Source organism: Carlito syrichta, unplaced genomic scaffold, assembly GCF_000164805.1.
Source record: "Carlito syrichta isolate Samal-C Ts95f unplaced genomic scaffold, Tarsius_syrichta-2.0.1 Scaffold305246, whole genome shotgun sequence".
Taxonomy (NCBI): Eukaryota; Metazoa; Chordata; class Mammalia; order Primates; family Tarsiidae; genus Carlito; species Carlito syrichta.
The window spans coordinates 32,174-53,936 of record NW_007249342.1 but is presented as its reverse complement, the minus strand read 5'-3'; the positions used below and the strand labels follow the sequence as shown (position 1 = coordinate 53,936).

The window sequence follows — 21,763 nt, the reverse complement described above, 5'->3', positions numbered from 1 at the left end:
CCTAACCCTGAAATGTACCCCACATCTTTAAAATTAAAAATTTAAAAAAAAAGAAGAGGGAAAAATGATCTATGAATTAGAAGCAGCTGTTTAAAGACTTGGTGAGAGAAAAGGCTTGGCAATCAAGAAACTAAAACTCAAACCTAACTAAACTAGAAAGTGTGAAGGTGAAAACAGAAATACATTGGTAGGAAGAAAGGATAAGTAAAGAATGGAAAGAACTTATAAAGTCAAAAATGGTTAACTTTATCCGAGGAGGCAAGGGAAGAAGATTGTTACACACACACACACACACACACACACACACACACACACACACACACAAACACATCTCCAGTCTCCTTTTTCTGTCTCCAGAGTTAATCACTATTCAGTAGTTTTTATGTAATTTTTCTATCTATATTTTTATATTTTACTACATATTTATATATCAAAAATACTGTTGTTTCATATATTTTCAAAATTTGCTTTTACCAACTAAATATTATTCTTTTGAGATCTGTCTACTATGAGGCATATAGAACAAATTAATTTTTTGCTGTTATATAATATTAAGTCGCATTACTAAATCATAATTTAGGCATCCGTTCCTTAGGAATGGATTTTTCTTTTCTTTTTTTTGAGTTGGAGTCTCACTCTTGTCGCCCAGACTGGAGTGCAGTGGCATGCTCATGGCCACTGCAGCCTTGACCCGCTGGGCTTAGGTGATCCTTCTGCCTCAGCCTTCCAAGTAGCTGGACACATGCCACCATACCCGGCTAGTTTTTGTGATTTATTGTAGAAACGAGGTCTCACCAAGTTGCACAGGTTGGTTTTGAACCCCCGGGCTCAGGCAGTCCTCTCACCTTGCCTCCCAAAGTGCTGGAATTACAGGCTGAGCCACCGTGCTCAGCCAGGAATGGATTTTTCAATTAATAATTATAAAATAACAATACCTAACATTTATTAAGGAAAATTTATTATATGTCAGGCACTGTGCTGTGTTCTTTACATATACAAACTTCAGGCACTATTATAATATCCATCTTGTAAATGTCTTCTTGTATGATAACTTTCCAGGGATGTATGCCTAAAAGTGGAATCACTGGGTCACAGACTATGTATAGCCTTGCCCTTGCTAGATGTTACCAAAATTTTCCACAACATGGCTGTGCCCGAACATCAGTGAATGAGAGCTTGCTTTTCCCATATCTTTTATCAGTCTGCTGGGTCTGAAAAGGTATCTGGCTTTTGTTTGCATTTTTCAAATTAATAGTGTAAATGAGTCTGGATTTTTTTTAGATTTTAGTGACTCTATTGTAATCTTAATGTTTTTATTCTATTTCAGGAGTTAACAAATCTTTTTTGTAAAGGGCCAGATAGTGTGATATGGTATCTAATGCAACTTTTCAAGTCTCCCTTTGTAATGTGTGCCATTGTAGTACAAAAGTAGTCAAGGATATGTTAACATGGCTGTGTTCCAACAAAGCTTTATTAACATTGAAATTTGAAGTTCATAAAATTTTTATCTGTCATATAAATTATTCTATTGATTTTTCTAACCACTAAAAATATAAAAAGTAAAATGATAAAATACTAAAAATGTAAAATTCTTAGTGCATGGGCTATACAAAAGCAAGCGTAGGCTGGGCATGGTAGCTCAAGCCTGTAACCCCTCAAGCTGTGAGTGTGGCAGAGGGGACCTGGTAGATCAATCCCTGGGCAAACAACTGGTGCATACAAGCGAGTGCAAGTAGTGGTGGCAGTAGGCAGGTAGGCCTATCTGCAGGTCCGTGGAAAGTACATGTAAGCAGCAGCAGTGAGTGATACAGACTCATCCCTAGGCCCTGGAAGATGTGTATGGATGCCATCAGTGGTGGTTGGGGTGGATCTATCCCTAGTCCCCTGGATGATGTGTGCAGGTGCTGGCAGAGGTGACAGTGGGTTGGGTGAACCTGTCCTCAGGCCCCTGGATGGTACATGTGGGTGCTGGTGGTAACAGGTGGAACAGGTCAATTCCTTGCCTCCTGGACAATGTGCATGGCAGTGGTGGCAGAAAGAGTGTGGACCTGTCCTCAGGCCCCTTTATGGTGCACACAGTTGCTGGCTGTAGTGGGTACAGTGGGTTGATCCCTAGGCCCCCAGACAGTGCACTTGAGTATTGGCAGTGGTGGCAGTGGATGGCACAGGCATGCCCTCAGTTCACTGATATTAAAGGTTAATATTGATATATGGGGTTTTGGTCCTGTCAGTGTTAGCTAGTTGCTTTGTAGTCTTGGTTGTGTGTTTGCTTTACAGGGTCTGTGGGCTAAGTGCTTACATGTGTTTTTGTGGTAGGAACTATCATCCTTTTGTTGCCATGTTTAGAAATCCCTTAGGATATCTTGTTGAACTGGTCTGTTGATGATAAATTCCCTTAGCAATTGCTTGTCTGGGAAATCTTTTATCTTTCCTTTTTTATGAAGCTTAGTTTGGCAGGGTAAGAAACTCTTGGCAGGCATTAAGCAGATATTTGTTGAATGAATTAAAATATGAACTAGATTTTTTGTGTGTGTTATGTCCATTATAAGAACAAAACATTTTCTAAAATCAGAGAGGAAGAGAGAGAAAGGGAAAAGTCAATCTTGTTTTCCTTATAATTGTTGGTTCTGAGTTGGGATGCTTCATTTTCATTTGTGACTAGGATTTTTTAGTAATACTTTTTTCTCATAATAACTGATTATTTTATTGAAAATCTGGAAAATATGGAAACGCGTAAGTTGAGTATAAAAACATCCATAATTATTTCTTCTAGAGTTAGCTACCATTAATATTTTGATATTTTTATTTTTGTATTTACTTTTTCTTAGTTTTTGTTATTATTATTTTTAACTGACACATAATTGTGCATATTTATAAGTTACAGTGTGATATTTTGATTATGTACACAATGTACAATGATCATATCAGAGTAATTAGCATATCTATAACCTCAAATAGTTATCATTTTTTATGTTGAGAACATACAGAATCCACTATTCTAGTTACTTGAAAATATGCAGTAAGCTGCTATTAACTATATCCATGTTATGGTGCTATAGAACACTAGATATTTCTACTATCTAGCTGTACTTTTGAATTTGTTTACTAAACTTTTGACAACTCCCTATTCCCTGCCTCTAGTAACAATATTCTACAATCTACTCCTGTGAGATCAACTTTTGTAGCTTCCACATATGAATGACATGTGGTATTTATCTTTCTATGCCTTGCTTATTTCACTTAACACAATGTCTTTCCAGATCTTCTGTGTTACTGTGAATGACAGAATTTTTAAAAATTGCCAAATGGTATTCCATGATGTTTGTATACCACATTTTCATTATTCATTCATCTGTTAGTGGACATTAGGTTGATTACTTATCTTGACTGTTGTGAATAGTGCTTCAATAAACATGGGAGTGCGGCTGTTTCTTTGACATATTGATTTCCTTTCCTCTGGAAAGCATAGTAGTGCTATGACTGGATTTTATGGTAGTTCTGTTTTTAGTTTTTTGAGAAACCTCCATATCATTTGTTGTAATGACTCTACTAATTTATGCTCCCACCAACAGTGTATAAATTTCTTCTTCTCTATATCCTTGCCAGAATTATTTTTTCTTTTTAGTAATAGTCATCTTAAAATGGGGTGGAATGATATCTCATTGTAGTTTTGATTTGTATTTCTTTGGTGATCATTGATGATGAGCACTTTTTAATATACCTATTAGCCATTTGTATGTCTTCTTTTGAGAGATGTTTGTTTGCCTCATTTGCCCATTTTAAAATCAGATAATTTGTTGTTGTTGTTGTTGTTTTTGTCTGTTAACTTGTTTGGGTCCCTTGTATATTCTGGATATTAATCCTTTGTTGAATTGTTAGTTTGCAAATATTTTCTTTCGTTCTGGAGTTTGTCTCTTCACTCTGTTGATTACTCTGCTGTGCAGAAGCTTTTTAAGTTGGTATAATTTCATTTGTCTATTTTTGCTTGTTTGTCTGTGCTTTTGACTTCTCCATAAAAATCTTTCCCTAGTCCAATGTCCCCCCTATTTTCTCATAGTACTTTCATAGTTCTGGGTTTTACATATAAGTCATTGATGTATTTTGAGTTTATTTTTGTATATGATGAGAATTAGAAGTCTAGTTTTATTTTTCTATATATGAATGTTCTTTTTCCCAGCATGACTAATTAAAGAGATTGTCCCTTCCTCAATGAATCTTTTTGGTGCCTTTGTCAAAAATTAGCTCACACCGGGCGCGGTGGCTCAGGCCTGTAATCCCAGCATTTTGGGAGGCTGAGGTAAGGGAATTACCTGAACCCAGAGGTTCGAGACCAGCCTGGGCAACTTGGCGAGACCTCATCTCTACAATTAAAAAGTAATAATAATTATAATATATAGCTGGGCGTGGTAGCACGTGTCTGTAGTTCCAGCTACTCCGAAGGCTGAGGCGGAAGGATCATAGGAGCCCAGCAAATCCACGCTGGGGTGGCTGTGAGTGTGCCACTGCACTCCAGCCTGGGCAATAGAGTGAGACTCCAACTCAAAAAAAAAAATTAGTCAGCTATAAATATGTGGACTTATTTCTGGGTTCTATTCAGTTCCATTGCTCTATATGTCTGTTTTTATGCCAGTACTATTTGGGTTGCTATTACTTTGTAGTATATTTTGTAGTTTGGTAGTATGATGCCGTCAGCTTTGTTCTTTTTGCTCAGGATTGCTGTAGGTATTCAGGGTCTTTTGTGATTCCATATGAATTTAAGGATTTCTTTCTTTCTTTTTCTTTTTCTTTTTTTTTTTGAGTTGGAGTCTCACTCCATCACCCAGGCTAGAATGCAGTGGCACACTCATGGTCACCCTAGCGTCGACCCGCTGGGCTCTAGCGATCCTTTCACCTCAGCCTTCAAAGTTGCCGGAACTACAAGTGCGCGCCACCACGCCTGGATAATTTTTTATTTATTGTAGAGACAAGGTCTTGCCAATTGCCTGGGCTGGTCTGGAACCCGAAAGCTCAGGCAATTCACTCGCCTTGGCTTCCCAAAGTGCTAGGATTACAGGCTGAACCACTGAGCCCAGCTAAATTTAAGGATTAAAAAAAAAATTCTTTGAAGAATGTCATTAGTATTTTGATAAGGATTGAATTGAATCTGTAGATTGCTTTGGGTAGTATGGTTATTTATTTATTTTTTAAAACCCGCCCCCATGGTTATTTTAACAGTATCAATTCTTCCAGTCTATCAACATGGGATGTCTTTTTATTTTTTGGTGTCTTCTTCAATTTTTAAAAATATTTGGTACATGAGAGTATTTGTTACATGCAGAGAATATGTAATGATCAAGTTAGAGTATTTAGGGCTTTTATCACCTAGAGTATTTGTTATTTGTGTTGGGAGCATTTCAAATCCTCTGTTCTAGCTACTTTAAATTAAACAATACATTGTTGCTAACTATAGTCACCATAGTCTGCTATTGAACATTAGAACTTATATCTTTCTTCTTCAAACCCTCCCTCCCCATCCACACATCCTTCCCAGCCTCTGGTATCTATAATACTGTCTTCTACTTTTTTAGCTCGTACATGTGAATGAGTACATGCGATATTTGCCTTTCTGTGCCTGGCTATGTTCACTTAATATAATGACCTCCAGTTCCATCTGTTGTTGCTGCAAATGACATTAGTTCGTTCTTTTTTTATGACCAAGTAGTATTCCATTGTGTACATATATATATCTTTTTAAAAAATTCATCCATTGATGGACATTTAGATTGATTTCCTGTTTTGGCTATTTTGCTGCAATAAACAGGGGAGTAAAGGTATCTCTTTTAATATGCTGATTTCTTTTCCTTTGGATAGATACCTAATAGTGAGATTGCAGATCAAAAGGTGGTTCTATTTTTAGTTTTGCAAGATATCTTTACTGTTTTCTACAGTGGCAGTACAAATTTACATTCCCATCAACAGTGTATAAGAGTTCTGTTTTCTCTGCATCCTTACCAGCATCTGTTATTTTTTGTCTTTTTAAAAATAGCCATTCTAATTGGGGTAGATGATATCTTATTGTGGTTTTGATTCGCATTTTCCTGATAATGATGTTGAACATTTTTCAAATACCTGTTAGTCATTTGTATGTCTTCTTTTGGGAAATGTCTGTTCATGTCCTTTGCCTACTTTTTAATGGGATTATTTGTTTTGTTTCTTTTTTCTTTCTCTTTTTACTGTTGAGCTGTTTGATTTCCTTGTACATTCTAGATATTGCTCCCTTGTCAAATGAGGAGTTTGCAAATATTTTTGGTGTTCTCTTCAATTTTTAAAAATATTGAGTACATATGAGTATTTGTTGTTCCATGAATAGAATGTATAATGACTACACTATATTGATTATTTCCTTTGCTGTGCAGTTTTTAAATTTAATGTCCCATTTGGTTTTGGTCTGGTCTGTGCTTCTGAGGTCTTAACCATAAAATCTTTGCCTAGACCAAAGGCTTGAAGAATTTTCCCTGTTTTCTTTTAGTAGTTTTGTAGTTTAGGCTGTTACATTTACTGTCTTTCCCAGGCTGGGAATTCAGTTTCATTCTTCTGCACATGGCTACCCAATTTTCCCAGCACCATTTACTGAAGAGGGTGTCCTTTCCTCAATATATGTTCTTAGTGCCTTTTCTCAAAGATCAGTTAGCTGTAAATACGTGGATTTATTTCTGGAATCTCTATTTTGTTTCATTGATCTATTTAACTATTTTTATACCAATATCATGCTGATTTGGATACAATAGTCTTGTAATAAATTTTGAAGTTGGGTAGTGTAATGACTCCAGCTTTTGTTCTTTTTGCTCATGATTGCTTTGGCTATTTGGGCTCTTTTTTGGGTTCCATAGGAATTTCAGAATGTTGTTTATATTTCTGTGAAAAATGATGTTGGTATTTTGATAGGGATTACATTGAATTATGTAGATTGCTTTTGGCAGTATGCTCATTTTAATGATATTAATTGTTTTAATCCATTGAGTATGGGATGTCTATTTGTTAGTGTCCTCTTCAATTTCTTTCATCAGCTTTTGTTGTTTTCCTTATAGAGATTTTTCACATCATTGGTTAATTTAATTCCTAGATATTTCTTGGATAGCTTTATAAATAGAATTGCTTTCCTGATTTATTTTTCTGCTAGTTCATGTTAGTGTTTAGAAACACTATGCATTTGTGTATGTTAATTTAGTATACTGCCTATTTACTGAATTTTTATATCAGTCCTAAGACGTTTCTGGTGGAGCTTTTATCTATATATAAGATCATGTTGTCTGCAAATAGGGACAATTTAACTTCTTTCTAATCTAGATGCCCTTTATTTCTTTCTCTTACTCTGGCTAGGACTTTCTCTATGAGTGTGTGTGTGTGTGTGTGTGTGTGTATGTGTTTTGTAGAAATGAGATCAAGCAATATATAATTTTATCATTTGGGCTTTTATTATTATTTTTTGAGTTGGAGTCTCACTCCATCGCCCAGGCTGGAGTGCAGTGGTACACTCATGGCCACCCCATCATCAACCTGCTGGGCTCCAACAATTCTGCCGCCTCAGCCTTCCAAAGAGCCAGAACTACAGGTGCACGATATCATGCCTGGCTAATTTTTGATTTATTGTAGAGTCGAGGTCTCACCAAGTTGCCTAGGCTGGTCTGGAATCCACTGGCTCAGGCAATCCACTCGCCTTGGCCTCTCAAAGCACTGTGATTACAGGCTGAGCCACTGAGCCTGGCCCAGGCTTTTTAATTTTATATTATAACATGAAGAATTTTTCCATGAACCCAAAGAATTTAGAATATGATCTTTAATTAGCTGCAGAGTTTTTATTATAGAATGACATCATATTTTTATCTAACCAATCCCTTATTGTTGGATGTTAAGATTGTTTCTAGATTTTTGCTTTAGCTGTTATAAATCAGGGTCATGAATTCTGTTTTTGAAATTAAGATCTACTAAAAAAATTAAAATCTAAGTTTTAGACAGTAAAGTGCACAAATCTTAAAGATAGAGCTGAATGAAATTTTATATGTGTGTTCACTTGTGTTAATTTTCCTCAATTATTTTGAACAAATGGAAAACTCCAAGTAGGAAGAGACTTTAAGAACTGATGTGGTGGTTCCTGGCTTTTGCTAAGACTAGAAGAATTCTACATCACTGGCTTTTAATTCTTATCACAAAGTTAACAGCCCTTGGGAGAGAGTGTGTCAAAAGATTTGTAAAATGCTACTTGTCATTTTATAACTTCAGTGTTTGTATTTACCTCAAAAAGCCTTTTAATATTAAGAGAAGCTTCAATGTAAATGAGAAGGAAGAGGTATGTTCTGGTTCATATAAAGAAATAATGGTTAAGAAAAAGCTGCTTAATTATACTTAAGATTTTGAGTGGTTGGGAGAGAATTTTCTGTAACTTGTACTAATTGTATATGATTTTAAATTTTAGTGACTCTCAATTATTGGTCATTGTACCTTTAATAAAGATTCCTGAGTCTATGACCAAAGAAGATTAACAATAAAACTATTAGGTTATTTTTATTTGTATTCTGAATATTTCATTAGGTAAGTGTTATTATACCACTGGAATGTCATGTTGTCAAAATGCTAGTGAATGAAGAAAAGAATAAAGCCTTGTGTGGTGCCTCACACTTATAATCCCAGCACTTTGGGTGGCTGAGATGAGAGAATTGCCTGAACCCAGGGGTTTGAGACCAACCTGGGCAACTTGGCGAGACCTCATCTCTACAAAAAATCAAGAAAAATTAACTGGGTGTGATGGCGCATGCGTATAGTTCCAGGTACTTGGAAGGCTGAGGCAAAAGAATCGCCTGAGCCCAGCAGGTTGAGGCTGCAGTGGCCATGAGCATGCCAATGCACTCCAGCCTGAGTGACAGAGTGAGACTTCAATCAATTAAAAATAAAAAGATTGTAATAGTTATAAATAGAATGTGAATGTTTTTATCCTATTTTACTGTATATGTGCTATCAACATATTCAGCAATTATACCATAATTACCTTAGGATGAGTTTTAAAAGAATATATTACCTATTTTAGAATAAATTTCTTTTTTAAAATGTGTCTATATAGCTCTTTCTTACTTTTAAAATAGAATTGTAGAAGAATACCATGACTTATATACATTACAAAGAGAAAGGATGGAGAATGATATTAAACAGTTAATGGCAGAACGAGATATCTGGAGCTCAGCCACATATGAATTGTCCCTAAAGGTTGGTTCATCTGAATTCACAACTCAAACTTCTTTTTTTGGCTAAAGATTTATTTTATGATTTTTCAATTATCTAGAGAAAGACCTAAAAAAATTAAGATGTATGTTTATTGATGAATAATATAGCTTTTGTAGGCCTTGACAAGGGAAAGTTAATTTTCTTCTTCCTTTTTTTTTTTTTGTTATGGGGAGATGCCTGGCTATTACACAATTAGATCTTTTCCACCAGAACCTATGAAGTATGAGCAAGAATTCTTTTTCTGTTGTTTGGAAACATGTTAAAAAAATTAACTTTAATTTATGCTAATAAAATAAATTTCTTATTTTTTCACATAATGTAATTGTATTTGGATTACGGGATTTCACACTCTGATTCTGTTACCTTGTTACACAAGAAGACAAATGAATTGATGAATAGCAAAGTCCCACACTATTCTATATTCCTAAATTGTTTACTTGTTGGTTACCTATTTTGACATCTAGGACTTATAGGTATAAACAGTGAATTTTGACCCTCAACAGATTAAAAATTGGTTCAGATATATTGGTCAGTGGTCCACTGGTAGCAGGTCATAGGGTTCTCCATGGAGATATACTGCAATAACACATCTATATTAGAGTTCATTATCAGTCCTGCTCTATTATAGTACCTTGTCAATCATTTGGATGAAAATGTAGAAAGTGTCTCTGTCAAAGTGTGCATATGTCCAAAGATAGAGAGAGGTTAATACACTGGATGGTGGAATCAAGGCTTGTTTATTTAGAAAACTTCATTTGCTTGGCTGAGGTAATTTTTAGAAATCTAGGCCGGGCATGGTGGCTCACACCTGTAATCCCAGCACTTTGGGAGGCCGAGGTGAGAGGATTGCCTCAGCCCACGGGTTTGAGAACAGCCTGGGCAACTTGGTGAGACTTCATCTCTACAATAAATCAAAATATTAGCCAGGGGTGGTAGTGTGTACCTGTAGTTCCGGCTACTTGGAAGACTGAGGCGGAAGGATCACCTGAGCCGCCCAGCAGGTTGATGCTGGGGTGGCAGTGAGCATGCCACTGCACTCCAGCTTGGATGATGGAGTGAGACTCCAACTCAAAAAAAATAAAGAAAGAAAGAAAAGAAAAGAAAAGAAATCTAGAGCATTACTGGAGACATGCTAGAAGTATTTTCATTCAAGAAAGGAGAAGGAAGTTTTGCTATCACTAGAAACCCTAATTCAGTAATGAAGTTCAAATAAAATCAAGAGGTATAACTACTGGAAGGAAGCCACAAAAACCACTGTTATTTGCTGATGATGCAATTATGTATCCAGAAAACTAGAAAAAAAATCTATTTCAAGATTATTTTAACTAGCCTTTAATAAAGTAATTGGATAAAGACAAGTATACAAGACAACCTAGATTACATATATACAAGTAATAAGCAATTAGAAATGCAAAGAGGGAATAAACTTAAGAAATGATAAGGCTTATATTTTTGAAATCTCGAAAACTATACTAAAGTACTTAAAAGAAAACTAAAAGGAAAGCTATATTACATATCATGGGTTGAGAAGAATAATCAGTAGTGTTTAGATGTCAGTTCTATCCAAATTAATCTGTAAATTCAATGTAATTCCATTCAAACTCTCAATAACTATTTTATTTTTAAGAACTTGGCAAGTTGATTATGAAACTTACCTGGAAGAAGCTGAATAAGAGAATAATAAAACATTTTAAAAGAAGATTAATAAGACATAACTCATACCTCTAGACATCAAAATGTATTATAAAGTCAAAGCAACTGAGAATATAGTACTTGAATTAGAATATACAAATACAAAAGAACATAATCGAAAGTTCAGAAATAGACATGTATATATGGGATATTCAAATTAGATTGGCACAATTGGTTACCCAACTGTTAGAAAATTTAGATCTCTATTAAAAATTACATTAAAAATGTAAATCTCAGAAGGGATTAAATATTTAAATGTAAAAATAAAGAAGCAATAAACATATTAGAATGAAGTATGAGAATTTTTTTTAAATAGTAGCTTTACTGACATAATTCAAATACCATAAGTTCACCAATTAAAGTTAAAACATAGAATTCTATGGTTTTTAGCACATTCACAGAGCTATTCATCACAATCAGTTTGAAAGATTTTTACCATCCTTAAAAAAAACTTCATACATTTAGCATCCACTTCACATTACCCCTAATCCATCCAAGTAGACCGCCATTGATATACTTTCTTTTCTTTCTTTTTTGAGTCAGAGTCTCCAGCTCAGGCTGGAGTGCAGTGGCACATTCACAGCTACTTCAGCCTTGACCTGCTGGGCTCAGGTGGTACTTCCTTGCCTCAGTCTTCTAAGTAGTTGGAACTACAGGTGCATGCCACCATGCCCAGCTAATTTTCTGATTTCTTGTAGAGATGAGATCTTGCCAAGTTGCCCAAGCTGGTCTTGAACTTCTGGACCCAGGCAGTCCTCTTAGCTCTGCCTCCCAAAGTGCTGGGATTACAGGTGTGAGCCTCTGGTGTCCAACCTGATGTACTTTTTCTTTTTCAGGGTACATGTGATAGTTTATACATTAATATAATTTGTATAGATCAAATCATTGTACTTAGGATATCCATCACCTTAAATACTTGTCTTTTCTTTATAGTAGATACATTTGAATTATTCTCTTCTAGCTATTTTGGAATGTATAATAGATTGCTGTAAGCTGGAGTCACCCTACTGACTATTAATACAAGGTTTTCATTTTTCTGTCAAATTGTGTGTTTATACACATTAAACTGTCTTTGTCACATTTCCCCTCTCCCTCCTTCACCCTTCCAGGCCTCTGATAACTACCAATCTACCCTCTATCTTTATGTGATCTACTTTGTTAGTGCCTATATATGAGTGAGAACTTGTGATATTTGTCTTGTTTTACTTAACAGGTTCCATCATGTTGCTGAAAATAACAAAATTTTATTCATTTTTTTGGCTTAAAAATCCATTGTGTCTATATACTATGTTTTCATTATTCAGTCATCTGTTGATAGTCATTTAGGTCACATATTTTGGCTATTGTGAATAGTGCTGTAATAAACATGGGAGTACAGATATCTTTTCAACATATTGATTTCCTTTCTTTTGGCTATATATTTAGTAGTGGAATTGCTGGGTCATATGTTAGTTCTATTTTTAGCTTTTTATAGACTCTTCATACTGTTCTCCATAGTGGCCGTATTGATTTATATTCCCACCAACAGTATACGAGGGTTCCTATGGAGAAAAAAGCGACTTCTGATTAGCGCCAGTGCTGTGAATACCTCCTGATTCTTTCCTTATTTACTGTCCTTAGTGTAAGAACAAAGCAAGTTTAATGTTTTCACACAAATTATAGTTTATGATGTATATAGCAGTCTTGTTTGTTCTGGAGGGTTGCCTTTAATTGTGTTGCACAGAGCATGTGTGCCCTTTCCCTATGGTATATAAATCTTGTGTCTGGGGAGTAACATTGTAGAGATATACCACTGTTTTGTGGTTGTCCAAGATCATGCTTCCATCTGTAAGTTCCTACCAATAAAACACCTTTTACCAACAAACTGGATTTGCCTACCTTGTTTTTGTTTCTGGTATCCTTCAGCATTTGGAGACCACTTTTCATATATGGCCCTTTCACAGAGCAGTTCCCCTTTCTCCACATCCTCTTCAGCATCTTTTATTGCTTATCTTTTTGATATAAGCCATTTTAACTGGGGTGAGATCATATCTCATTGTAGTTTTGATTTTTCATTTCTTTTATGATTGGTGGTGTTGAAGGTTTTTTCACCTATCCATTGGTCATTTGTGTGTCTTCTTTTGAGAAATGTCTATTCAAATCTTTTGCCCAGTTTTAAATCAGATTATTTGGGTTTTTGTTATTGAGTTGTTTGAGCTCCTTTATACTCTGGTTATTGCTCTCTTGTCAGATGGTTAGTTTCCAAATATTTTCTCCTATTCTGTGGGTTGACTTTTCACTCTGTTGATTGTTTCCTTTGCTAACTTGATGTAATCCCATTTGTCAATTTTTAGCTTTGGTTGCTTGTGCTTTTGTGGTGGTACACAGAATATCTTTGCCCAGGTCAATGTCCTTGAGCATTTCCCCAATGTTTTCTTTTGGGAGTTTAATATTTTCAGGTCTTAGACGTACATCTTTAATCCATTTTGATTTGATTTTTGTATATGGTGAGAGATAAGGGTAGAGTTTCTTCTGCATATGGTTATCCAGTTTTTTCAGCACTATTTATAGAAGGGACTATACTTTCCTTGTTGTATGTTCTTGGCATCTTTGTTGAAGATAAGTTGGCTGTAAATGCGTGGTTTTATATCTGGATTCTGGATTCTATTCCATTGGCTTATATCTCTGTTTTTATGCCAGTACCATTATGATTGGTTTACTATAGCTTTGAAGTAAAATTTGAAGTCAGGTAGTGTGATGCCTCTAGCTTAGTTCTTTTTGCTCAGGATTGCTGTGGCTATTTGTGATTCCATATAGATTTTAGGATTTTTCTTTTCTGTGAAGAATGTTATGGGTATTTTGATGAAAATTGCATTGAATCTGCAAATTGCTTTGGTTGGTATTGCCTTTAACAATGTTAGCTCTTCCAATCCATGGACATGGAATATATTTTCAATTTTTGTGTCTTCTTCAATTTTTTCATCAGTTTTATAGTGTTCCTTGTGTAGATTTTTTTACTTCTCTGGTTAAATTGATTCTTAGGTATTTTACATTCTTTGTAGCTATTGTGTTTTGCTTCCTGAATTTCTTCTCCAAAATGCTTGCTCTTGGCATATATATTAATAAATGCTACCGATTTTTAGATGTTGATTTTGTGTCCTGGAAATTTATTGAATTTGTTAATCAGTTCTAATAGAGTCTGTTGGTTTTTCTAAGTATAAGATCGTGTCATTTGTGAACAAGAATAGTTTGACTTCTTTCTTTCCAGTTTGGATGTCCTTTATTTCCCTTGCCTAGTTGCTATTTTAATACTATGTTGACTGGAAATCATAGACTTCCAGTACTGTGTTGCACAGAGCATGTGCAATATTAGTAAGACTTCCTTTTCTTGTTCCAGTTCTTAGAGGAAAGGCCTTCAGTTTTTTTTCCATTCAGTATGTTTGTCATACGTGACATTTATTATTTTGAAGTATGCTTCTTTATCAAGTTTAATGAGAGTTGTTTATCACAAAGGAATGTTGAATTTTATTGAATGCTTTTCTGCATTTATTGGGAGGATTATACGGTTTTTGTTTTTACTACATTTATTGATTTTCACATATTTAACTATCCTTACATCCCTGGAATGAATCCCATTTGATCATGCTGAGTGATCTTTTTAAACATATTGTTGAATTTGGTTTGCTAATACTTTGTTGAGCATTTTGAATCTATGTGCACCCATGATATTGACCTGTAGTTTCTTTTTTTGTTGTGTCCTTGTCTCATTTTGGTATCAGGCTTATGGTGGCCTTGTAGAATGAATTTGTAAGTATTCCCTCCTCTTCAATTATTTTCTGAAGAGTTTGAGTAGAATTGGTATTAGTTCCTTTTTAAATATTTGAGATAATTCAGCAGTGGAGCCATAAGGTCCTGGGCTTTTCTTTGATGGGAGACTTTTTATTACAGCTTCAGTTTCATTACTCATTATAGCTTTATTGAGATTTTCTATTTCTTCTATGTTCAATCTTGGTAGGTTGTTTGTCTTCAGGAATTTATTCATTTATTCTAGATTTTCTGATTTGTTGACATATAGTAGTTTATAATAGTATCTAATGAGTCTATGTATTTCTTTTTTTTTTTTTGAGTTGGAGTTACTCTGTCACCCAGGCTGGACTGCAGTGGTATGACCATGGCTCACTGGAGCTTCAAACTCCTGTGCTCAGGTGATCCCTCTGCCTTAGCCGTCTGAGAAGCTAGGTCTACAGGTGTGTGCCACTACACCTGGCTACTTTTTTTATTTTTATTTTTTGTAGAGACAAGGTCTTTCTATGTTACCTAGGCTGGTCTCAAACTCCTGGGCTCAAACAATCCTCCTGCCTTGGCCTCCCAGAGTGGTGGGATTATAGGCGTGAACAACTGTGCCTGGCCCTGATGCAAAAATTTTAAGAGGACATCGACATATTCAGAGGAAGCAATCATGGCAGTAAATATACTATGTAGAAACAAATTTGAACTAGGTATGTTTAGCATGTTTAGTAGGAGAAAAAGAAGATAAGTGAGTACCCTTGCACTGGAAATATTTAAACAGTAGAGAACTGATCCATGGTAGAAGTATCTGTAGAAGAGTACTTTACATTGATGAGCTTTGTGGTAGATCTTCCCTAAAATCCCTTCTACATTAAAGTGATGGCTATATTAACTCCCTGAAAATAGGATTTTATTTCTTTTGTTCATGACTGTATCCATAGTATCTAGAAGAATAATACATTAAATGACTATACAATTTATTTATTATATCAGTTGTTCTCAAAGTGTGGCCTGGGGACCCCCTAGGAGTTCATGAGACTCTTCCAGGAGCTTCATGAGGTCAAAACTGTTTTCATTATAATACTAAGATGTTATTTGCCATTCAATTACATGACATGGGATATTTCAACAGATTGAATGCAAAAGCCAATGGGAGAATCCAGCTTTATTCTTTTAAGACAGACAATGGAGAGATTTGTAAAATTCAAACTAATAATACTCTTTTCATCTTTAAAAAAAAATTATTATTTTTCATAAAAATACTATTTGTGTTAAAATATAATAGGCTTATTAATGTTTAAATTAATTAAAATGTATTTTAAATGATTTTAGCTTAATTTCCAATACAGTAAATATCAATGGATATGGTTCATATAAATAAAAACATTTTGGAGTCCTCAATAATTTTTTAGTGTAAAGAAATTTTGAGGTCACATTTTTTGAGAACTGCTGCTGTATGCTATTATTTCAATTTGATTCTAATTCAGTAGTTTTAGAAAATGTGAATTTGCAATTCATATTAGTTAATGATTTAAATAAGAAATGTTGATTTCTATTGCGGGGGCATCCCGCCACACATCAGGATGGGTCTGATACAGAGATCCCCTCGTCTTGCACACAGGTGCAACTGGAAAGACGGCCACCCCCTCGCCCATCATGCACTGCACTTTCGTGGAGAACCTGGTGCTAAACCATTAGTAGATGGCCTACTTCTGGGTCAGGGTTTTGTATGTAGCAGAGCAGCTCCCTTGCTGTGATCTATTGAAAGTCAGCCCTCGACACAAGGATTTGTATAAAAAAAGGAAAAAAAAAAAGAGAAATGTTGGTTCAGTTAATGATCTAATGAAAAGTTGATACGTGCAATCACTGTAATAAATTATAGTGGCTTGTTAATGTTTTAGGTTCCTGATTATAGTATACTATTTTTATAGGTAATTGAAAGAAATAGAGTCATACTGGCTAAAAGACTTTATCTTAATGAAAAAGCCTGGAATAAATACACTAAGCATTTCATCATACTGCTGTCAAACAAGGTAAAGTTTAATTTTCTTAAGTTTTGGGAGAAAAGACTTCAAATGTTGAGGGTTGAGACTACAACAAATCTTTGCTAAATTTATAGATTTTAAAATATAGTTTATATTTGTGCTTTATTGTGGGCAGAATTAAAAATCAAGAAAAGGTGAATACAGGCTTTTATTTCCTTATATGATTTCTATCTTAATTAAAGCATTTTATCTAAGTTAATAACACTACAAAGTTATTCATAGAATTATGATTCTGTTTACTAATGCTTAAAGTAAAGAAATAAATAACTGTGTTTATTGAAATAGTAATGACCTTTTTTTTTGAATTGGAGTCTCACTCCATTGCCTAGGCTGGAGTGCAGTGGCACACTCACGGCCACCCCAGCATCAACCTGCTGGGCTCCAGTGATCCTTCCACCTCAACCTTCCAAGTTGCCAGAACTACAGGCACATGCTACCACACCCGGCTAATTTTTGATTTACTGTAGAGATGAGGTCTCGCCAAGTTGCCCAGGCTGGTCTTGAACCTGTGGGCTCAGGCAATCCACTTGCCTCAACCTCCCAAAGTGCTGGACTGAGCCACTGAAACCCCACCAATAGTTGCACTATTAATGCATTCTATGTAATTTTATGGAAAAATTCATTGAGCACACTAGGGAGAAAAGAAGGAACTGACATTTAGTGTGTTTCTATGAGTTAAGTCATTTACACTTGTCATTTCATTTAACTCTTAAAACACTTCTGTGGTATAGGTACTAGGGTCTTTATTTTATGGACAATAAAAGTTAATCTTAAGTAGATTAAATAATGTTGCCTAAGGTTACAAAGCCAGTAATAGCTAGGACTCATATTTAGTTTTGTCTGGTTTTTGTCCCTATTCTTTTCATTACCACACTACTCCCCTGAAAGTCCTATGAGATAGCAGGGTTCATGTTGCAAAGGAAAATTATCTTGTCCCTAATACTCTATGTATCATGGAAAATTCATAGCCAGCTGAACTGTGTAGTAGTGTCGCTGATGATATTTTGAAAAAAGGAACATCTTTTCAATTTTTAAAATCCATTTCCTATGTGTTTCTCTAGTATTAAAATATTAATAATGGCCTGGTATATGTTAGTGAATATTTTTTACATGGATAAATGGATACCTTTTTTGATTCCTTGCATTTTATCTAGGATACTGAAGACCTTGCAGTATTGCAGAAATTGACACAAAAATGGAGAGACTTAATGAATAAATTTAAACAGGAGGTAGAAGAAAGTGAAGAGTCTACAAAAGAGACATTGCAAATTATTAAAGATGGCCTTATCAAATGGCAGCAGTTCTTTGAAAATAACAAGTGGGTCACCAAGAATCTTATTTTTCTGATTGTACTTTATCATGTCTGATAACTCAGTACAATTCTCTCTATTCTTTTCTCTCTTTCACCTTGTAATTACTCTAGCATCGATTTTGGGGAGATAACCAGCAGTTCCTACAAGGACACAATTCTGCTAAAGACCTTGAATAGTCTTGTGGTTTCTAGTGCCAGGGATCATCTTGATTACCCTGCCCAGCTGCTGCTGTCCATTTAAGTCTAACTCATTTTATTTTCTCTCTTCTTAAGATAAAATCATTTATTTTATTGCTCTTGGCAAACTTGAGTATCTGGATCCATTTGCAAATTCATGTGCAAAGAGTAATGCTGATAGGTGGCAGTTATAAGCAAATTGATTTTGATTGGATATCATACTTTGTAATGATTACAGAAATCTGACAATGAAAGAAGCGGTTAATAAAGTAGTTAAGTAGAGACCAGATGACTAAATCACAGCCAAGGTTAGTAGAAATCTATACTTTGGAGACTGGCTGGATTAGATATTTCTAAGGTTTGTTTTGTTTTGTTTGAGTTGGAGTCTCATTCTGTCACCCAGGCTGTAGTGCAGTGGCACACTCACAGCCACCCCAGTGTCTACCTTCTGCCTCAGCCTTCCAAGTAGCTGAAACTACAGGTGCATGCTGCTATGCCTGGCTAATTTTTTTATTTTTATTGGAGAGATTAGGTTTTGCCAAGTTGCTCAGGCTGTTTTCGAACTGCGGGCTCAGGCTATTCACTCACCTTAGTCTCCCAATGTGCTAGGATTACAGGCTTGAGCCAACTAAGGTTTTTTTAAACTTTAAGATGCTTTGTCTGTTGAGAAGACACATTTAGGTACCATTTCCATTTCAAATTGAGAATAATGGTTTCAGTTGTTCATACTCTCTAAAATGTTTCCCAATTAGTAGATTTGGAAGTTCTGAAAGTTGAAGCTGGTACATCTCTAAGCTGGTTGCTGCTGCCACGTGCCCATTTCTATTATTTGTTGACTCTTAACTGGGCAGAAGCACAGGTGTTCATAGTTCTCCTCTTTCTCTTCAGGAGCTTCTTTATCAATAGCTTGCACTTTTAGAGAAATTGAAGGTCACTGTTGAAGTTAGGACTCCTGACCTAAATTTTGTGTCTTAATTACTCAATAATCTTTCTATGTAAATATTGCTTTGACAGCTGTATTAAATAGAAATTCTTCTCATGATGATCTAGCTTTAAATTCCCAAGACCCAGAGACCACCCCTTTTAAAAAGTGCTGTTGTGGCCCATGACCCTGTAACTTGGATGCTCAGGTCTGATTAAAATCTAAATTCATATTTATAAATTTAAAGATAAATACCTATGGGGAGAAGGCCTGGACCTGGAAGGCATGCTTGAGAATTACTGAGGAGAAACATAATATTAATTGTTTAGTGTGTGGACATGATTCTCTTTGTTTTTACCTTGTTCTGAGCCCTTTCTTTTTTCTTCTTTCAGTGAAAAAGACACTGTACCCCCTAATAAGGAGAATATAGTTAACTTAATTATTTCAGATTTCAAGCAGTGGCAGAAGGTAAGGCTTTCTAATAAACATCTTTGGTAGTCAAAGTACTTGTTGTTACTTGACACTCCTGACCTACAACGGAGTCACATCTCATCCTTTAAAAATGCTATATTAAGGTTTATGAAAGACAAGGAAAACAGTAAGACCACAGGAGATTCTAAACATATGCTTAAATATTTTCAGTTCTATTTCAGTTTTTTGGGTCAAATAAAATTAGGTTGCTAGAGAATAAATTAGGAAAAGCTATTTGGGTGGCAGCCAGGGTGGTTTGATTCTCTTGTCTAACTATGAGACATAAATAATATTTGTGCCTCTCCTATATCTGGCTTTTATTTTAAGGACAAATCAGACTTTTAAAATTAGTAACTTTTTATTGTGGTAAAATATATATGACACAACATTTATCATTTTAACCATTTTTAAGTACAGTTTAGTATTAAGTACATTCACGATGTTTTTCAACTATCATCACCTTTTATTTCCAGAAATTTTTCGTTCTCCCAAACTGAAATTCTGAACCCATTAAACTATAACTCCCCATTTCTGCCTATCCCTAGCTTCTGGCAACAATTATTCTACTTTTCATTTTTGAATTTGACTAATATAAGTGGAATCATACAATATTTTGCTTTTATAACTGACCTATTTCCCTCAGCATGGTGTCCTCAAGGTTCATCCGTGTGGTAGCATGTCTCAGAATTTTCTTCCTTTTGATGGCTGAATAATATTCCCTCTTATGTATATACCACATTTTATTTATCCATTAATAACATCTTTTTAAAAGAGTTTGAGCTTTGAAAATAGGTTTCATTAATCAAAATTCTGTAATGTTATACTACTCTGATAAAGGAAAATATATGACATTGAAATACTTTCAAAGTGAATATCAAACTCAAGACCTAATGAAATCTTATCAGATCCCAAGAAACAAAGGAAAATATATAATATGGCATTGAAATACTTTTTTTTTATCAGTAATCAATATTTTTTATTATGGTTTTGTGGGGTACAGCTAAGGGTTAGGTATACAAATACATTTCATTCAGGCACCCTGTTGATAAGAGATGTTTCCCCGTCCCCAGACAGATATTTGCTACCGTTAATCCCATCTCCCTCCCCCCCATAGTTTCCCACTACTGTCAGTCATTTCCTTATAGTATTACATTGGATGTTAAAGGTTCATTATATGAGTGAAAACATGTGATACTCTGATCTTGTTTCTGTGAGAGGTCACTCAGTATTATAGACTCTAGTTCCATCCAGGTTGCTGCGAAATTCATGATTTTGTTCTTTTTTATGGCTGTGTAGTATTCCGTCATGTATATGTACCACATTTTTTTAATCCAGTCCTCTTTAGATGGGCAGCATTGTTGCTTCCAGGTTCTTGCTATTGTGAACAATGCTGCGATAAACATACGTGTGCAGGTATCTTTTTAATAGAGTGATTTGAGTTCTTCAGGATATATTCCCAGTAGGGGGATTGTGGGGTCATATGGGAGGTTGATATTTAGAGCTTTTAGGAATCGCCACACTGCTTTCCACAGAGGTTGCACTAGTTTTCACTCCCACCAACAGTGTAGAAGTGTTCCCTTTTCGCCACACCCTTTCCAGCAGCTGTTATTTTTTGAGTTGTTGATAATTGTCATTCTGACTGGAGTTAGGTGGTATCTCAGTGTAGTTTTTGATTTGCATCTCCCTGATGTTTAGTGAGGTTGGACATTTCTTCATGTGTCTGTTGGCTGCTCAGATGTCTTCCTTTGTGAAGTGTCTGTTCATATCTTTTGCCCATTTTATAATGGGGTTGTTTGTTTTTTCCTTTTCAGCACGTTTGAATTCCTTGTAGATCCAAGATGTTAAGCCTTTGTCAAACCTGGTGTTGGCAAATACTTTTTCCCAGTCTGTAGGCTGTCTCCCTGCTCTCTTGATGGTTTCTTTGGCTTTGCAGAAACTTGTCAGTTTAATAAGGTCTCACTTGTCTATCTTCTCTCTTATGACCTGTGGGTTTCGGGTTTTGTTCAGGAATTGGATGCCAGTTCTGATTTCCATGAGGGTATGTCCTTCATTTTCTAAGGTTCTTATGGTTTGAGGTTTTACATTTAGGTCTCTGATCCATTTGGAGTTAACCTTTGTGGA

General features: G+C 35.3%; 1 protein-coding gene across 1 annotated transcript in view; it reads left to right on the top strand.

The window, feature by feature from the left end:
* The window catches only part of LOC103263744 (axonemal dynein light chain domain-containing protein 1-like), a gene marked incomplete at its 3' end in the record, with an annotated part of 56,467 nt that overhangs the window by 8,117 nt on the left and 26,587 nt on the right, over positions 1-21,763 (top strand). Inside the window, exons 4-7 of the mRNA XM_008061417.1 lie at positions 9,117-9,237; positions 16,647-16,748; positions 17,915-18,078; positions 19,564-19,639. Of these exons, the coding sequence (XP_008059608.1) occupies positions 9,117-9,237; positions 16,647-16,748; positions 17,915-18,078; positions 19,564-19,639 (463 nt within the window). The remainder of the gene's footprint in view (positions 1-9,116; positions 9,238-16,646; positions 16,749-17,914; positions 18,079-19,563; positions 19,640-21,763) is intronic.